At 39.4% G+C, this 20,263-nt stretch overlaps 1 protein-coding gene across 1 annotated transcript in view; it reads right to left on the bottom strand.

Annotated features, from left to right (window-relative positions):
* The window catches only part of LOC122787577 (protein ABHD15-like), a 197,594-nt gene that overhangs the window by 47,253 nt on the left and 130,078 nt on the right, over positions 1–20,263 (bottom strand). The window contains exon 2 of the mRNA XM_044054362.1: positions 19,626–19,978. Coding sequence (XP_043910297.1) covers positions 19,626–19,978 — 353 coding nt within the window. The remainder of the gene's footprint in view (positions 1–19,625; positions 19,979–20,263) is intronic.

Below are 20,263 nucleotides of genomic sequence, written 5' to 3'. Positions count from 1 at the left end.
GAAGGTGCACACAGGGATCAAAGTGCACTTGGAAGGTGCACACAGGGAACAAAGTACACATAGAAGGAGCACACAGGGAACAAGGTGCATGTAGAAAGAGCACACAGGGAACAAGGTGCATGTGGAAGGTGCACACAGGGAACAAGGTGCACGTGGACGGTGCACACAGGGAACAAGGTGCATGTAGAAGGAGCACAAGGGAACAAGGGGCATGCAGAAAGAGCACACAGGGAACAAGGTGCACGTAGAAGGAGCACACAGGGAACAAGGTGCATGCAGAAAAATCACACAGGGAACAAAGTGCATGTAGAAAGAGCACACAGGGAACAAGGTGCACGTGGACGGTGCACACAGAGAACAAGGTGCACGTGGAAGGTGCAAACAGGGAACAAGGTGCAAGTGGAAGGAGCACACAGGGAACACGTTGCACGTGGAAGGTACACACAGGGAACAAGATGCATGTGGAAGGTGCACACAGGGAACAAGATGCACGTGGAAGGTGCACACAGGGAACAAGATGCACATGGAAGATGCACACAGGGAACAAGATGCACATGGAAGATGCACACAGGGAACAAGGTACATGTGGAAGGTGCACACAGGGTCTTATCAGAAGCTGGTATTATGCAGGAGACATCAAGACTTATAATTGCAGATTTGAATCATAGGCTGTGAAGGACAGTATCCTGACTGCAACTTAGCAACCTAATATAGAATGGGGGTGGGAGACATTTGGATCTTTGCTGCATGAATGCTGAGAAGTCTTGTTCAATAGTGTGCAGCTTTCATGCCTGTCAAGGAACGTGCCAAATGCACAAAATTTGATTTAAGCTACAATACCTTGCCTTCAGCATATTCTTACAAGTGAATTACAACAGATGCCAAGGACATCCTTAACTTTAGACAACATTACCATTAGAAGACCATCATAAATTGGATGTGGGAACAGCAGTTACTTATCAGGAGCTTCAGCTACTGAGACCCAGAGTCTCATTCAGCTGGACATCTTTCCCTATATTTACTCAAAGGAGAGCCACAGAAACAGGGAATCCATAACAGTTCTCTGATAGAACAGTCTACAGGTAGTAAGTACTTGCTACATACTATAAGAGTTTTTTTTTTTCAACTGTCTTGAACAGAGTTGAGGAGTAAATAGACTTTTAATGCACTCATCCTGAAATTACTAGGATATTCATTGCTAAGTCACCAGAAACATCTTGCTAATGAAGACATTCTATTAACTGCAAGGGGTGGACTGTTAGCTACCACTGATTGTGTGGTCTCCAGCCTGTGGATTTGTAAAAGCATTAATACTTGTGAATTTCATTGCTTCCATTCTAAAATGTATGGAATTTGGATGTTCTTTCTCCAACTTTTGTATTGCAGATTAGATTGATAAATTTGATGATAATAATATGCTCAGCATAATATTGGATTAGAATCATTCTTAAAAAGAAGCACTGCAGTGGATCCCCCCATATTCTTCAGCACTTAGGAAGGAGCATTAATTGACTTCATACTTTCATCAGTTACAGGGATGACCACTATAATTAATTGTGGAATATTTAAAAAAATATTTTTTTTCAGATTGTATAAGCTAAACAATTCAGCTCCATCAAAATATTTAAGAGTTTATGGGAAGCACTCTTTGATGCAAACAATTTGAAATGAATGCACTGCGTTAAATCTTAGGAGCAATTAGGACTAGACTATATGGAGTAAATAAGCAACTCACTGAACAGGAAGAACAATTCCTGCAAGACTTGTATATAATACTAAATGTTTTCCCCCAAATTCTGTATCTAGTTTACATCTTTCTGTACTCCCCCCCTCAATAGAAATACCATAGTTACTCAAAAAAAGGATATCTCATTTTCCGTGTTCAGAAAAAAAGTGAAGTGTAGCTTGGCATGATGCATCCTGTAAAAACCTGATCAGCAATGATTTCTTTATAGAAAGTGTGGATCGGCTTCATAGATATTTGTTTTCTTGATTACCACACAATATATACAAAGGTCTAGAGAGCATGCAGGTTACCTGACAAATACAACATAGTTGTTGCTAACATTTTGATTTCATTCGAAGTTTGCAACTACTGCTTAAAATAGGACAAAAACTTAACTGCTTGAATGCTAGGTATTTCAAAATCTTTGTGTGTGTATATGCAATTACAGGGTTTACAGTTGTTTACTGTTGGTTATCTTTCTTATTATTTCAGGCTTATCCTTAAATAAGCAGATAACGCAAAATGATCTGGAAGTAGAACAGAAAAAAAATCGGTGTAGAATGTCTTAGCTAGGTGAACTGCAGACCTTAAGGTGGCATGAGATTGGGAAGGTGTCCATTAGAAAGTTGAAATATATAGAGTGAGTATATGATGGAATATTTTGTTTCTAATGGACACTGACAGGCAGTAGTGCTTTGATTACTTGAAATGTTAGGAGAAGAAGTATTGGTAATTATGTTTTCTTAATCAGTTCAACAAGTTATCTGGATAAAAGGCAAGTTAGCGCAGGATGGATACAGTGGCTATAAATGACAAGCCTAAAGCTGAAATATGTCCACAATATCAATTTCTGGAGGAGCTGAATAGGTTAAAGTATTTAATCACATGAATCACAGACACCTTTGGGGATCAATGAAGATTTCAGATCAGAAGCTGAAAGAGAATAAAAGTTTAGCTCTAGACCAGAAGGCCTTAGCCATATAAAGGTATGTTCCCCCCAAACATACTATTTGGGTCATATCATCTTGTGATCCACCTTACTAGAAATACTAGGGTTACTCGAAAACAGAGATGTCATTTTCCACAGTTAAGAGAAATGTTGTGGGTAGCATGGAGTACAGCAATACTCCCTCAGCATATTACAGAAATACTCCCTGAGCATACTGGGGATCTGGGAGAGCCAGCCGTAGAGAATATTGCCAGGGCATAACTCAAAATGTATTAATGGTAGCCACTTGTGTATGAGGCATGAGGGACGTGGCTGTTAATAGAACATGAACCAGTTATTGGGTACCTACCAATGGTGGGAAGCATAAATGGAGTGTAGGCTAGACTTGTACACAGGAATTTACTAGAACATATTAAAAGGTGGTTTTGGAAGAGAGTTCCTTTAAAAGTTGGGTTAGAGAGTTAATTCCAATCTGTTCAATACAGACTGAAAACTGCTTAAAAAAATCTCTGGTGGACATGGGGGGAGTACATGTGAATGGCTGAGATCTGAGATAGCTGCACCAGCCAAATGAGGAGGGAAGTTCATTGAAGTGTCAAGAAATTAAACATTTCTAGTCATAGATATTACTTCTATAATACAAGTGCTGCTTAATACTCTTAGGGAAATGGAAAGAGCTAGACCACAAGATGGACACCCTCTCCCTCTAGCCAAATGGGTGTTGTGTGCCAGAAAGTGCAATTAAATTAAAGACAGGTTGATAGGCAAAGCATATAAAGTTTAATAATCACTGCTCCCAGAATGTGAAAGACATTTGGCACAGAATTCTCAAATATATCCTCCATAATGAGAAATAAGATTAGCTCTGCTTCATATCCTAATATGCCACTAAAATCACAAATATTTCATATCTTCATATGGAATGGTTGCACAGATATTTTTATAACCTGGCCAGATTACAGAAACATTCCCTGTGGTATAGGGATTTACTGCAGAGGTATAATAGGGGAGAAGTGAGAATTGTCCCACATTTTCTGGACATAGTTCAAGTTACTAAGTTACAAAAATTAGATCCAGGTCTTGTTAAAAGAAGTTTTAGGTAGGATGTGCATGTATCTGCTAAAATAAATTTATTGGGCATATTGGATTCTCAGTTCCTCGGGCATTCTTCACAGCTAGGATGTATAATTCTGCTAGAGTAGTTGTTAACTAAGAAATGGTAAATGGACAGAACTCCCTTATTTAAAAACAAGGTAGAGATAACTGATCAGGAAAAATTTGTAAAGGTAACACTAGGTGAGCATATACAACAGTATTAATAAATGGATGCTACAGTTCTGTATTTTTAACTATGCAGCTGAAGAAGGAACGAGCCAAGAAACAACTAATAATACCTCAGAAATAGCTATAACATCAATTTGTTGTTACTTAGCCATCATTTCATGCTCTCCAACTTTGTTATTCAAAATGGACTATCACATAATAGGAGTTATAAGGTAAGATCTAGTGTATCTAGATACTTGTTTTCTCTCGCATAAATATTTTGCCATAACCTTGTTTCCTTTTAGGGTCAAATGAATTTGGTCTCTTGTAAATAAGGTATTCTGATCAACCATTTCTTCTTTTAAAACCCCATCTCAAGCCTTATATATGTGGCTAGGTATTGAACAGTTTCACTTTTGAGTGCTACTAAATTACTGAAACCTGGGTAGGTAGGAATACTGGTAAACACAACATCTACTTTATTTTGTTTACATATTGCGCAAGTGCTACATCCTTCATATGTTTGACTATTTCTTTACGATTTTTGTACCTTATCTCATTAAATGTGTCTGGTGATCTTAACAGTTTTAGATGTGGCACTGCCTTCTAACCCAACTTCCTTATTCCAGTTTATGCCATCATGTAGCTTTTAAGTTTTCTGCACACTTAAGATAAAACTGCTGAAGGTAGGCAGTTACAACCACTACATGTAAACTGCAAGTAATCATTTCTGTCCAAAACCCACAACTAGGCAACATCAAACTGGTTATAATCTGTACACAAATAATAATTCTGCATAAATTTATATCATAATGAAATCTTCCAGCAAGCATAACATGAAAGCTTAGAAATGCTGAACATTTTCCAGGGGTGGGTGCATTCATCCCTTCTTCCACAGTATCATTTGATCCAATGATGCACCTTGCTGCAGGTAAAGAAGCTGAAGCTCTGCATTTCCAAAAATAGACTAAGCATACTGCAGAACGCAACAAATCATTTAACTTTCTAGACTGTAAGACAGGCCTCTGATATACCTCCATTACCTAGTTGGTTTGTGGGAGATTTGCAGCTAAATGTTATGATTAGCAATAAGAGTTCCATCAGGGATTGGCTTCTGACTATAGCTTGATGCTCAGAGACCAGGTGCTAGTTCCCATATGGATTGTTTTTTTCCAGTTTGTAGAATATGGGCAGGACACAAGACCTACATTCCTCCTTGGGACTTTCGAGTTCCAGTTCACACCACATACTTTGGCTACTGCACGACTTTTTTCCAGTAACTGCTTAAGGCAGCTCTTGCAGCATCTCCATCTACTGCAAAATGCTACAGCCACAGTAAAGTAGGTAGGGTAAGTCCAGGTCTATGAATATAGCTGCCCAGGAAACGTCTGCATCTGTTAGATCCAGATAGCTTACTGCCTACCTCCTTTGATCATGCCGTGCAGCAAAAAAGGGGCAATTTGATGGTATGAAGGCACAGCTATAACCTTCTGAAGCAGTGATATCTGTTTATGCTGCCTGTACCGATATATCTGTAAACTCAGATTTACTTCAACAAACTTTGACACACCATTTGTTTTTCAGGAATTTTTCTACTGTGCAGTTTTTATGTTCCTACATATTGTTATTTATTTCACATTGTACTGTTTTAATATCTTACATACATTAAAGGTTATTTGCATTATACTGCTGTATTCTAAAAAGCAGATAATTAAAAGTAAGAACATGTTTAAAATGTTGTTCATTGCACAAGGCTTCTGCTAAAACCTACTTTGCTGGTAAAAGAATTTTATTATTTAATAGCACATAAAAAAAAACAAAAAAAAAAACAAATGACTACAGTAAATGTCAGCATTTGCTGCAGATGTGAACATTTGGTCTAGGTGATAGTCTATAGTCTATGACCCAATGTACAAAATGAGAAAAAGTGGGTTGTTGCCAGTGCCGAATAATAAACCCATATATCCAACATCAATAAATACTTGATAACTTTTTTCTAAAGAATGGGGCAACCATCACTTTTATTCTCCTGCCTTGCCCATTATAGGCATGGGCCACTGCTATGTCAGTACAAAACATACCAGCCTGAAATGTGTGCTTAATTTTTGTTTTTAATACTTTGAAAACTCAGTAGTCTTGCTTAACTAAAATGCATTAATAAATAATACATATTACTAGTTTACCTCAAAACTAAGCATCCTAAAAGAAGCTTGAACATGCCTGTTAATGGTATATTTTATTAACCATATTTATATGGTCAGTAATAATTAAAACAAAAATGATTTAAGTAACAATATTCTGAGTGGTATTTAGAAACAAACTGCACAACATTATGCAAAACAGTATGATGAATAATCTGTGCAGGGAGGGGGCAATTCAAAGATGCATATATGGCAACCTTACTAATGCAGAAATAATGCAGTATGCACTTGATACAAATGACTGCAAAACATGTAAATAATTACCAACATGCTAATTAGACTAATTTCATATGCAAATGATTAAATTAAACATGGCAGAGCAATTGAGAAATGTACAAAACTGAGGCAATGAGGTGCCAGCAGTATGGTGTAAATGGCTAAAGCCCAAATTATAGCCCAAGCTACCTAGGTTCAATTAGCAGCTCAGGTGTTTGGGGCAAAGGGGGATGGGGCATGCTCATTTCGGGGAGGGGGGATTGTCTAAGAATTTTATGCGGGAAGGTGTTATTCATGCATAGAAGTGACCCTTGGATGTAGCAGGTGAATGGGGCAGGGGGGAGGAGAAACCAAGGGTTAGGTCATAAATGAAAAAAATCCCCTGGTGGAAGGAATTAACAGCCTCCAAAGTGCCCTTAGGTTCCAAGCTCGCCCCAGTCTTAGAATGGAGATTATCTATGGGAATAGGACAGGCTGGCATACCTAGAAATGGATGGGGGGCACTGAGAGATTGGAAAGAATGAAGCAGAAGGGGAACAAAAGAAAACTTAACACAATGGGCTGTGGTGATCGGCTATTCTGAATGCCAGGATTTTTTGGTGCACAGAAGCTTCAATCACATTACAATTTTAGGAGGAGCATCTCTATTAGGATATTTGTTAGTTGCTGCCTTTTGAGCCAGTGTCCACAACGCTGTGCATCACTGTCCGCCTCTCATCACATGGGGATCCACCAATGGCTAACATTCCATCATCTCCAAAACCGGTTATTATTGAACAATATGGTGTGGATGGGCACACTATATGGGAGATAACAGACATATGCTGCCCTCACATGGAATCATGGATACACATGGAATGCTTATCCCAGTGGACTTGAAGATCTGCTTAGGATAAACCATCTTTGCTTACAGGGACCTTTCAGTATCTAAGAGGGAACACACTTAGGAAAATGCTGTAGAATTTGTAAGGCCAGAAACTCCTAACAAGATGCTGCAGTAGAGGAGAGAGCCACTACCATGCAGACATTCTAGAACATAATCTGCTTCCATAAGGTTTTTGGGGCCATTGACTGCACCCACATTGCTATCAGTGCCCCACTTGCTTGAAATTGCATCAAATACTTTAAGTATAAGGGTTTCATCTCTAACTACCAGGTGATGTGGAATGCACAGGGTATTGCATAAAATGAGACTGTGCATCATCCAGACAGTTCACAGGATTCCCATACCAGGCTCAAATATGACATATACCAGCACTTCATGTAGAGTGACTTTCCACAGTGTCACACAGTTGACAGTTGGACATACTGCCACCACAGAGTCCATAATTCTGGTTCCATGAATGTAGCCAGCAGGATATGTCTTGAAACTGTGGCTGATGACCCCATCTGTAGCCCCCAGACCTAGGCAGCTTAGTAGACACAAAATATTGTAGAATGCATGTCTAGACTTCTGACTCCGTGCATCAGACATGAGCAAACCCAAATTAGCTGGGGGGGGGGTGCAGCCAGAGTCATTATTTGCACAGGTGGGATGAGGGATAGTGAGAGGAAACAGCAATGCTAACATAGGTGAACGTGGGATGGGTAATGGCTGCAGTAGCCATGCATATAACTAGGAGGTGGAGGAGAGGCAGGGATCACATCCTCTAGTGATGGAATGGAGCTTCCATAAGTTGAAGGCTGGCCAAGTGTACCATGTGGCCCTGCAAGATCAGGACTTGAGGCATCCTGTCTAGTGGATAATGTACCACTTCAAATGCAAGTGTGGGTACCTCACAGTTCTCCCCAAGTAGTGTGGTAGTAGAATGTCAGCATCTATGACCCTGTTGATGGCCATTGGTAGGTGTTGCACATGGTGGGGCTACAGCAGAGTAAATGATGTGGAACTGCAAGACACTGACTGTCTGGCCCTATGGGATGTCTCCACAGTACAGCTGAACAGCACTGGCTATGACCATATGAGTATCTAAAAATCAATGGTCAGAGACAAACAACAACAGTGGAAACAGTGTTACTGACTCCCTAATGTGGTGTACCATTTGTATAAATCTCAGTTTTAAATAGGCACTGTGTGTCTATTTCCTGAAACAGCCACAGCGAGCTTTTAACACCATTCTCATAGATGCAAAACATGGTTGCCAAGTGGGCCACCACTGCCCTCAGTAGGTGTCTCTGTTCCAGGTCCCTATGTATCATGTCATTTTGGATTCCCTGTAGTCCTTATGGAGGCTGCACTTCCTCATACAGGCCACAAAGCACAATCAACATTTCTGACTTGGCTCAGTTACAGGCCATCTATGCCTGGATCACTGACCTGAACATCTACTGATTGATGCCAAGGGGGGATACTTATGTCAGGGAATGCCCTGGAGTCACAGCAGTGAGGACCACCTACACACCCTTCTTGTGTACTGGGTGGAAACTCTGTATTAACGTCTGTCTGGGTGTTCACAGGAGATGCATTAGGTTAGTTCTAGCATGTTCTGTTGCTGTAGGGCAGTGACTCACTACTGTGAATGGTTTACTCAGAAAAACTCGTAGACTTATTTGACATGCAGGGACAGTAAGACTATAACAATGACAACTCAAACACAAGGTACAGATGTGCCTATAGGTATACACAGGTGTTATGTAGCCTGGCTACCACGTTCTTGAGACTGACAACTTTGCCACAGGAATGTGTTATCTATATGCTTTCACAGGTTCGACTGGTAGAAGCTCCAGTACAACAGGTTGGAACATGAGCAATGTCGGCAGCTAACCGGTGGTGGAAGATAGCACCATGCACACGTCACAGTCTAACACAATGGCATTGTCAACAATGCACAGCACAATGGGATCAATCATAGCTGAGATGATGGTGAAGTGCTGAGATGAACCTTCAGTATCCCCTGTGTTTACTGCTCTTCTCTGATGCGGTCTGTAGTGGTGGTGATGTCTGTGTGGTCTGGGTGGGACCAAGATGGATAGAACATTCAGCACTAAACACAAGAGATACCAGAAGTTCATCAAGGTGTACATTTTACTTATGACTCTCTGAGCATGTTCAGCAAAATATACTGATGGAGCCATTCATACTCCCAGGTACTTTCAAGCATCACCATCTAGAAAAGCTTTGAGCCAGTCTGATGGAGTTATGTTAAGTATCCGCACCATGCCAACACACCAAATGAATCAGCAAACTCTCAGACAGAGAGACAGAAAAAATAATTTAATCCATTGTGTATACAAACACGTAGACTGGTTTTAATAAATAGTATGTATCTTTGCACTATGCAGCACCCAGTTTTTACAGATTGAATATTCCATGTGATAATTTAAATCAAGTGCATAACACAAACATTAAATAATTATCAGGTAAGCCCAATAGGCAAACAGTCTCTTTTCAAGGAAGACCAGGAGTAATATCTAGGTAAGCAACTTACTCAAGGTCGCATAGCTGGCAAATGAGAGCGTAGGGAAATCAATCCCTCTATTACCAGAACTATGGCTCACAAAGTTAACCTCTGAGTCAACTGCCAGACCAAATGTTTGTCTGCATCAACACCAAATCATGCAAGAGATAGAACACTTCTTAAGTGTAGACAATAAATGAACATTGTAATAATTATTTAAGGGAATACATGAAAACTGGTTTGATAATATACAAGAAGGGGCAATTGCCATGGATACATCAATTGTGTTTAGACTCGTGTACATCTCTGAAAGTTATCTCCAATTTGAAGTTATGTTAAGTATTAAGCAGTATAGCTAGTCTTTTTTGATCAGATACCGAGTGTCTATCTGCACAGAAAAGAATCTTAAATGAACTGGTCTGCTCTTAATTCCCTCATTGACTACGCAAAATACACAGGTCGCACCATTTAAATAAAAGGTGCATCAGGAAAAAAAAAGTCTTAAGTATCCCTTAAACATTCATCTTAATTGCGACTCTTAATAGCTCCTCTTCCTTCCTCTTCCTAAATAAACCTCAGTACAATCACTCTGCACACCTTTCTCACATACCACAGTGCACTCCCTTTGCACGACTGTCTCCCGTGCCACAGTATACTCCCTATGCACACCTCGCTCACATGTCACAATGTACTCTCTCTCTTTCTCTCTCTCTCACTGTATGGTTCTCTTGCATGCCACAGCATACTCCCTTTGTATGCCTCTCACATACAACAGACACCCTCTGCCCCTCCCCATTTACATGCCACAGCCTAATCTCTCTGCATGCCTCTCTCCCATGCTGCAGTACAGTCTGCACACCTCTCTTACACCCACACCAGACTACTCCCTCTGTATGCCTCTCACACACCACAGCCTACTTCCCTCTATCCCCCCTTACATGCAACACCCTAAGCTCTTTACATACCTCACTCACATGCTGCAATACATTCAGTCTGCAGGTCTGTCATTCTCCACAGTGTGCTTCCCCTGCACAGCTGTCACTCTCCAGTGTGCTCCCCTTGCATGCCTCTCACACACCATAGGGTGCTTGGTCTGCATGCATGCCTCCCACATACTGCAGTGTGCTCCCTCTGCATGCCTCCCACATACTACAGTGTGCTCCTTCTACACGCCTCCCACATACCATTGTGTCCTCCCTCTGCACGCCTCTCACATACCCATTGTGTCCACCTTCTGCATGCCTCTCACATACCACTGTGTCCTCCCTCTATATTTCATCAGTATTACCTGTCATTCACAATCCTCATTTCAGCTTATTTTGCCAAGCGAAAATAGTGGCTGAAAAATTACATCACATTTATTAACTGATGAATAAACTGAATGCAGTGGTATCATACTGATATATGTAGTTACCCTTGGAAAAACAACTTTATGCCAAGCACCATCTTAAGATTGTACAATACAAGAAATGGACAACTGCTGAAATACAAAATTCCAAAGGATTATCCACAACAGGATAGACATCAATATCTTTGGAATATTGTAAAATACTCTACAGATTACCAAAAAAACCCACAGTGGTAGTGCTGCGGTAGCATTGTCGCGTCACAATAAGATGCTGTCTGGTTCGATACTCAGCTAGACCGTCTTCTCCGTGGAGACATGCGTGAATGGGCGTACCTTCATTGAAGGTTGTGCGTCAGGGTTGGTAACTCGGCACGTAAAAATCAACTACCAATCATTAGCGGACCGGAGTTCCGCTGTGGCGACCCCTAACCGGGAAAAGCTGAATGACACAAATAAACAAACTCTACAGATTACCAAATAAAAACAGGATTCCACTAACATAAAAAATAAAGCTGGACATGCAGAAGACATGGTTTCAAAGGTAGAGAAAATCCAAGCCATTGTCAAAAATATGCAAGCAACTCCTAAATCAAGTACACACACACACACACACACACACACACACACACACACACACACACACACACACACACACACACACACACACACACACACACAAAGACAATACAGTCGACTCCCTCTTAACTGGCCTTTAACCGGCCATCAAATTTCTGCCATAGTCCTAGCAAAAGACAACAGAGAAGAACAGTTCTGCCTCATCTGGGCTAAATAATGACAGACATTTGAGTTATAAACTTCTTATTCATTAGAAAAATGCATAGTAACACAAACCATGTTATTCTAGTTGATTTATAACCTATAAGTGCTATTTTGTATGTATTTTCTGATTAACTAGCCATTCACTTATCCAGCCTAAGGTCTGGTCCCAGTGAGACTGGATAACTGGGAGTCTACTGTACCTGCCACAACTTCAATAAGCCATCATTACATTTAATTAGTTGCAGCTGTAAAAGCTTTAGTCACCCAGATTAATATGTCTCAATGGAACTCAAACTGCCTGCAAATGAAGTTGTCATACTAGAAAAATATCATTTTGTTCACCAGTTTACACTACCATCTGGTGATCCATGCTAGGTTAAGTCAAGTAACTCTAGATACTGGCCAATGATCTGAGAATCATTGTTCCGGTGGAGGAACCTGCACAGTCAGGAGGGTGGATAATGACTTCTCATGCAGTTTACAGTCTTACTATATGGGTAAAATATATGCCTAAGAGGCATTCTTAATCAGTATTATAAAGCAGCAGGGAATGAAGAGATGTTACAAGCAACATCCAAGATGGAAACAAATGAAGCTACAAGCATGGGAATCTTTCCAAAATTGAAGCACTACAAACTTGGGAACCCTTTGGTGCTGATGCAAGGTATAGCAGAAGGACAGCTGGCAAGATTGTTGAAGGAGGCAAACAAGCAGGCATCTGCCACAATACATGTATATATCCATTAAGCATTTATTTACTACTTCATGGTTCAACAACTCTAATATTATGGAGACAGAAGAAAGTATACACTATACACTAAACTAAGACAGTCACATGCTACCAGGATGTTTCCTCCACAGATGAAGCTGTCAACATACAAAGTTTATTTACACACAAGAAAGTGCTTACCTATAGTTAAGGGAAGTGTGAAGCCAAAGTTAAGCCACGGTAGTCTAACTGCCCACTAGTTTAGAGACATAAACATCATACAAGGCAGCACTGCTAGGTATGGCCAAAAAAGCTAAGAATAATCCATCTAGCCAAGGATTGCATAATATGGAACTGCAATAGTTCAAAGGAATTCACCATTACTGTTAACTGCTGTACAGGTATGCAGGGCATTACATTAACACACAAATCTGGGTAAACGCATATGCTCACCTCCTCCTACCTAGAAAACTTGACACAGTGACAATAACCCAAATTCATGACCCATATTCTTGGCCAAGTAATAATGAAAGGAAACAAAACACTGTTTCCACTGTGACACAATATCCAGGGACAAAGCAGACCTGGGGAAAACACTGACCAGTACAAGTCTAGCATGTGTCTGCCTGACCACATTTTGCAGGCAATCCAGTCACAGATCAGTAAGCCAGTTCAGTGATAAGTCATTTGATCAGGCTATACTTCATGTAGCTTATTATGGGGCAAGAGCTGGCAGTGTCTTCTGCACATGCCAGAGGTATCTCTGCATCTGAAATTAGTTTTTATGTGGATTAATGTTATACAATTTGAGTAACTAAAGTGTGTATGTGAGCTTTTGATTTCTTCTTCATCCTCTGTGGCTGCAGGCATGGAGAAAAAAAGCATGTTCTGTGTTATTGTGGTAGGTACAGAAACCATACCCCTTACTTTAAGATTTTGTATGTGCTGATCCTTAGATACCACTTCTCATTGTGGTAACAATCACTTCAGTATTAACTATACTGACAACTAGCACTCAATTATTGTAAAACAAGATTATATATGTAAATTGTGTGGTGATACTTTACAATGGGACCTACTTTAGGCATGCTATGTCATACCGCTCCAGCTGTCACGTCCACTGCTGTGATCTTTCCATCCACGTAAAAGGGACACTGTTCATTTTTGACTATTATGAATGCATCATGCTCATTTCTAACAGAAATTCATATGCTATGGTATTACAAATTCTTTTATTCATTTTTAAGTATAACCTCATTCCAAGTATAACCTCAGTATATAAATTACCCTATAACTAGCATATACATATTCTATTGCAGAAAGCATGCATATAATATAAAATAGAGAGTAGACTGGTAGATCACCACCTTATAATCTACTGAATACTGGTCCTCCTTGGGTGCCTTGGCAAACAACCGATAGGAGACTTTTTTTTTTTAAGCAGTTCACTTTTATTGATATTATCATCTGCACATTTGTTGCTTATTTGTAACATTCGTCTCAAGGGTTCAATCACTGACTATTGCTGTCACAATAGGAAGTACAGTGTACAATGCTGTCAAACAACTGTGCCTGTCTACTGCCTTTGCAACCAGAGGAAGGCGAATCCCAAAGTAAAATATTGCCAGTTTTGCATCAGACAAATAAAGAGTTGCATGTCAAGGAAATGAGGCAAAACTGAACATCTGCTGAAAACAGCAAGTTACCTTCCACTTCTAAGCCTACAAGGTGAAGTGTTACTTAAAGATTCCACTAACCAGACAGCATTCTGTGTGCAAAATGTCAGTATTCATTAAGAAAATAAATGCATTTAAACAACATAAATAATTTTTAAACATTCTGTGATAAATTCTGAAAATTTGCCAAGGAATTTTGTGATAAAAAGCAGAATGTTGGCTGCAATGTAGAAATGAACATTGTCCAAGACTGCCTAAACTATGTGTGCACATGCAGAAGTATAGTGATAGTAGAGGCAAGGGGCAAATACAGCCAATTAGATTACTTGCTTGAATAAGCCTAAAAATGTGCCACTTATGCCTTGAGAGATCTGACGCTGAATTTTTTTAAAAGAATTTGCAAGCATTTCCATGTCGTTGACATCTATGTGGGTGTGATAGTACTACAAACATAACACGCAGTTTGAAATTAGCACATTTCTGTGTTTTCAGCCCTCTGAATCTGGTCACTGGCTGGGTTCCAAAACTTTGTGGGTAGTGCTGAAAATGCTTACTGTAAAATAATGAATTTAGACTTTTCCCACAGTGGCTCTTGAGAGCTAGTGAAAGTCTGGAGGGAAATACTGTTTTTTTTTTTCTGTGCAGCTTTTGAAATGATGTAATCTTAAGCATAACCATGGGCACATATGCGCAATTGCGTTTTTGCAAGCTCTTTACAAATAGGAAAAAAATAAGTGGCTTTCCAAAATGAATGAATACAAGATATATTATTAGTCCCACCACGGACATGCTACAACTGCAGTAGTTGACGTCAATATGCATCAGAAATTCAGCACTGAAATACAGCCTCCTATTAGAATCAAAACAAGTTTATCCTTTGTCTTATATTAGCCTTTGTCAAGCACATCATAAATATAATCAAAGGATTATGGAAAACTTACCATCTGTAGAAATCTGCCACATTCTTGCTACTGCCTAAACAAGGCCCTATGCACAAAAGTAAATCCTAGAGACCAGTCTATCTCACTGCACCACTCTGAAAGACCCTTGAGAGAGCTGTGTTGCTGAACTAATTTTAATACGTATGATCTTCTGAACAAGAGCTATTATGGATTCCACCAAGGTCATAGCACCCTAAAAATCACACTTTACCATATAATTAAATAGGAATAAGGTTAAATTAGATGGTACAGTGCCTGCTGATTTTTTAAAAGTCTCTATCTCAGTGCAACAAAAAAATATTTTTTTAGGTTATTATAGTCTTCAGAGTTGCAATCAAATGGGTGCAACATTACCTCTGCAACCAGACCTTAAGGATGAGTATCAAACAATACCTATCCTACACAGTCACTGGCACTGCAAGAGTCCCCTAGGGATCCATCTTGGGTCCATAGTTATTTGAACCTTCATTCGATGCACACAAAAGGCACCTTTCCAAAAACCCTGCAGAACTAATCATTGATGACTTGGTAATCCAGGCTATACATGTATATTTTAGCAAAATTAGCAGTAATCTCACACAATATCTGGCTAAGCTGCACTAATGGTGATGAAAATAAAGCTGCATCAAAAGTTTATCTAAAACTTTGACCATGTTATCTGAAACTCGGAAGACTTAGTAAAGTTGATAGGCACCGAGGCATTCAACTATTTCAAGGCAGACAAATTTCAGTGGCTTTATATAGCTAGTTCTACACCTCCCTTCTCCTCACACAGTGACAAAGTCCTTTTCAGACTAAACATGTTTCCTGTCACTGCTACAACATTTTACACTCACTTACTGAGGACATCAGAAGTACACTTACCCACTTTAGAATATGGGCTGTTGTCAGCAATGTTGCATTAGCATCTGACATAGACTAAGCTGCACTCCAGCTTTATTTTTAGTGCCTGTTTCTTAAGCACCTTATACAAAATCAAAGCAAAATGCATGAAAGAATGAGCAATAATTAAAAATTTCAAATGAAAAATGCTATAACAAATAGATACACTCTGAGAAAATAAACTGTCAAACTCCCACAATCAGTGTTTGTGGCATAAAATAAAATGGAATGACATGATTCTATACATAAGCAGCAGTCATCTCAAAAATGTAAGCAGTGAGAAAAATCTAGGTCTGTAAGCTGCCAAAGTGCAAAACCCCCCACCCACCCACCCATGTACACACACACACACACACACACACACACACACACACACACACTATGAACATCTTACTGATGATAAAACTTCATTGCTGCTCACTACTGCAGTCTGTGCTGGAATCATTAAAAAAAGCATGTTGGAAATTAATGTATTTAAGCTGCCAAACAAGCAGACCACACACAATGAAAATTTAAAATGCAATAATGATATCGTGATAATGACAACAGTTTGTTATAATCCACTGTAGCAGCAAACTGAAATCAGTAGAAACAGATGACTGAAAAACAGCATCTTTAAACATCTAAACTGCCACACTGCACAGAAAACAGCATTAAAAATGCAGCAACATAACATCTTGATGACAACAGTGTATAATGTTCCACTGCAACAGTCTGAGCTTAATCAATAAAAACAGCCAGTTAGAAATCAGAGTCATTAAACCACCAAACTGCAGGACCCCACACAGAGAAAACAAAACAATACAGTGATGTGAAATGCTTACCTGCAACAGCTTGTTGTGGACCATTACAGTCCTTTGTATCAAAACAAACAAATAATCTTAATAATATAAATAAGCAGACAAGTACTCAGAATCCAACTACTAAAATAATGAAAATTAATGGTTAGTTTTAGCCATTGGCAAACTGCACCATCTTCAGATAAACACGCTTAAGACTTGCAAATTCAGAGTGAATGGCTTAGGACAGCTGTACTATTGTATCACCATGCAAAAAGCTAAAACCCTCCATACATGACAGGCCTATAATACCTTGCTGCTGCATGATATGCAAGATACTGCAATTGAAAGAGTGTCATATCTGACCACTTAAAGACTAAACAGTTGCATGTAACCTGTGTAGCTCTTACAGTAATCACTTCACACTGCATTTAGTCACTACAACCTAGTCTGTTTCAAAATCTTTCATAATATGGGTTCCCAAAATGTGGAGTAAACTATTGATGCTCTCAGAATTGCTGTCAATATACTATCTTAACTTATGGTTTCAGGTTTAACAAATTAACCTAATACTCTTTCAGTAGTTTATACCTTAAAAGCTATACCTCTGTGGACAAAAGCAGGCTGACATCTGGGATTTCCGGCTCCCTATCAGCATCTCGAATGCTGACAATATCGAATTTAATATTGTCGCATCAAAAATGCCGAAAGTGCAGAACGTCGAATGGGTAAATGGAAATCTTTGTAAGGGGAGATTTCCATTTACCTCAATGTAGTGCGGTCTCAGAGTTGGTATATTTAAGTAGTGGTGGGTGTGGGGGACGCAGTCCCCCTTATGGGGGGTGCAGGGGGGCTTGTCCCCCTGCCTGCACCCTTTAGTTTTTTTTTTTTCTCGGCATTCGAAAATTGGATAGTTCGATCATGTCAGTTTGACATTTAGTGATTCGAACTATTCAATTTTCGAAATGCTGATATAGACGCAGGATTTCCTGTAGCTCAGAAAAGAGCCTTTCAGACTGTGGACCACATAATCCCAATTCAAAAGCTAAAGAAATAGGATTCAGAGACAGCTCTGTAGCTTGGTTTAAAAACTCTCTCTCTCTGTCTCTCTCTTCTTCACAGAAACTTGACTATGTAAAATATGAACCTTCAGTCAGACTCAGGCACTTTAATCTCCGGAATACCTTTAGGCCCTGTTCTAAGCAAAATTCTCTTTTCACTATTCATCATCAGCATAACCATTTTAATCCCTCCTTCACCAATACTCCCCTTAACACAAACAATATCCAAGCTCTGGCCCTTCCACGTTAGCTACTGAAAAAAATGTTTACAAAAACAAGAAAGCTTTAACCATCTTTCTCAGAGGGCTTCTTATACCCATCTTACATTAAACATTACAAAGACAGACTGTCTCAATACTCCTTTGGGGAAACAAAAACTCTGATCTGATGACAAGATAGAGCATATGCAACACCATTAATACCTTGACAACACACCAACATTTCTAATTTAATCCCATACCAGTGATTTAGCTTATTAACTATCTCCAATTACCTACCCCTCAATCCCATAGTGCAATTGCAAAACTTGCATATGCCATGCCTTTAATCTCCTTAAATTCTAGCTAAAGCTCTGATAGCCATCACAGAGACTAAATCATTCAGGGTATGAATCTTTCCAACTTCTCTTTACCCACTACATGACCTAGAGCAAGTCACTTAACCAGCTAGTGCTTTCGGGTAATTCAGAATTTGAGTTAGGCTCCTTAAGGGTCTCCTGGACTGCATGCCTAGCAACTACTTATAAATCTATGAATTGAAAATATCAAGATTCCTCAAATCAATATCGACAAAATTTGTTTCAACTCTAGACCCCAGAACTGAGCATTACTACACTATACTCCTGATTGTTAAGTGCCTCCCCAGGGCAGCACAAATCTACATTGCACCCCTTGACAATTTCCCTTTGAACTCATCCACAACAATTGATGCCCATCACTTAAAAACAAATTAAATAAGATCTTATCCATTGGACTTGTGTACTGATCTGGATAACCCTGTCAGTCCAAAGACCCCAGGTTAACCAAGCTACTGGTGAAATATAGCTTTTTTTCTAAAACAGTACCCTTGACATGGAAATATCCACCTTCTGATTAATATACTTACAATTCAGTGCTAAACATCTTGGACACATGAAAGACAATCAAGCCTGTGCTTGGTTTATAGATAATTGGTAATAATGATTATTTCCTTTCCCCAGGTGCCACTTCCTAACTTACCTGTACACTAATATAAGGATCTGAAGTCTATTGCCTCTAGAAATAGTATCCCATACTTGTACATGCATAAATTAGAATAATCATGTATTTCTTGTTGTTTTGTTGTTGTATTACTGCCTCAGAAGAAAGTTCTTTACATAAATCCGTAAGCAGATCCTCAAATGTATGCAAATATACCTTTAGCAAATGTAACCTTCCACAAATCATACAAAGTTTCCTTATTGTGTATTATCAGAATTTACTATCAAATGCAACTAACAATTCAACAGGAAGAAATGTAACCTCCAAATTAATATAACCACAAAGTACACCATTTTAACTCTACTGCTGTGTAAGGATCATGGTTCAGATGAGCCCCAGGACTAGTTCAACCACCCAGTTAACAAAAAAGGAAGAAAAAAACAAAAACTTTAGTGCAAGTGTTCATAACAGAAACAAAGAAATAAAGTAACCTATATTAGTAAATTGATCTGTCTCACCTGCTGAGGCACACCTTCTGATAGACAAGGAGGATCCAGTGGTAAAGCCACGGTAATCCCACGTCGAACCACTCCTGACAACGGAACACAGGAGAGATGCAGGCTGCTGCTGTCACATAGCTTGAAGAGCCACATTCACCAAGGTAGGAAAGAAGAAGACCTGACCCTGTGCTTTCACTCACAGCAAACAGTCTAGCAACAGGGTACCGGAATCGAATGTACTTAATGGCCTCCCTAAGATCAGAAGGATCCCCAAAGCGTTGAAGCTTCAGAGTGTTTAAAGGACATCCATTATGGCCCCTTCTGCTAAAGATTACTGGGTGGTAGCCATGAAGCAAGGCCAGCTCAGAGAGCTAAAAAAATGAACAAAAATGCATTAGAAGAGAAATTGAAAAGTGACATCGTCGAGCTTAAAGACACAGAAACACACAGTTTTCCCTAAACCTGCATCCAGTTTACAACACTGACAGAATGTTGCATAAAAAATTATTGCAAACTTACTAACAACCAATATGCAACAGGTGTTGCTTTTTTATTTATTAACCAGCCAAATAAACATATTTAGGCCATGAAAAACATTTATGTGCATATCTGTATGCACACAAGAATGTACATGCATATGCCATTTCATTAACTTA

This window comes from Protopterus annectens, chromosome 13.part0, assembly GCF_019279795.1.
Source record: "Protopterus annectens isolate FY-2018-M chromosome 13.part0, PAN1.0, whole genome shotgun sequence".
Taxonomy (NCBI): Eukaryota; Metazoa; Chordata; order Ceratodontiformes; family Protopteridae; genus Protopterus; species Protopterus annectens.
The sequence above is the reverse complement of the archived record's forward strand: the minus strand, read 5'-3'. Positions and strand labels throughout refer to the sequence as shown.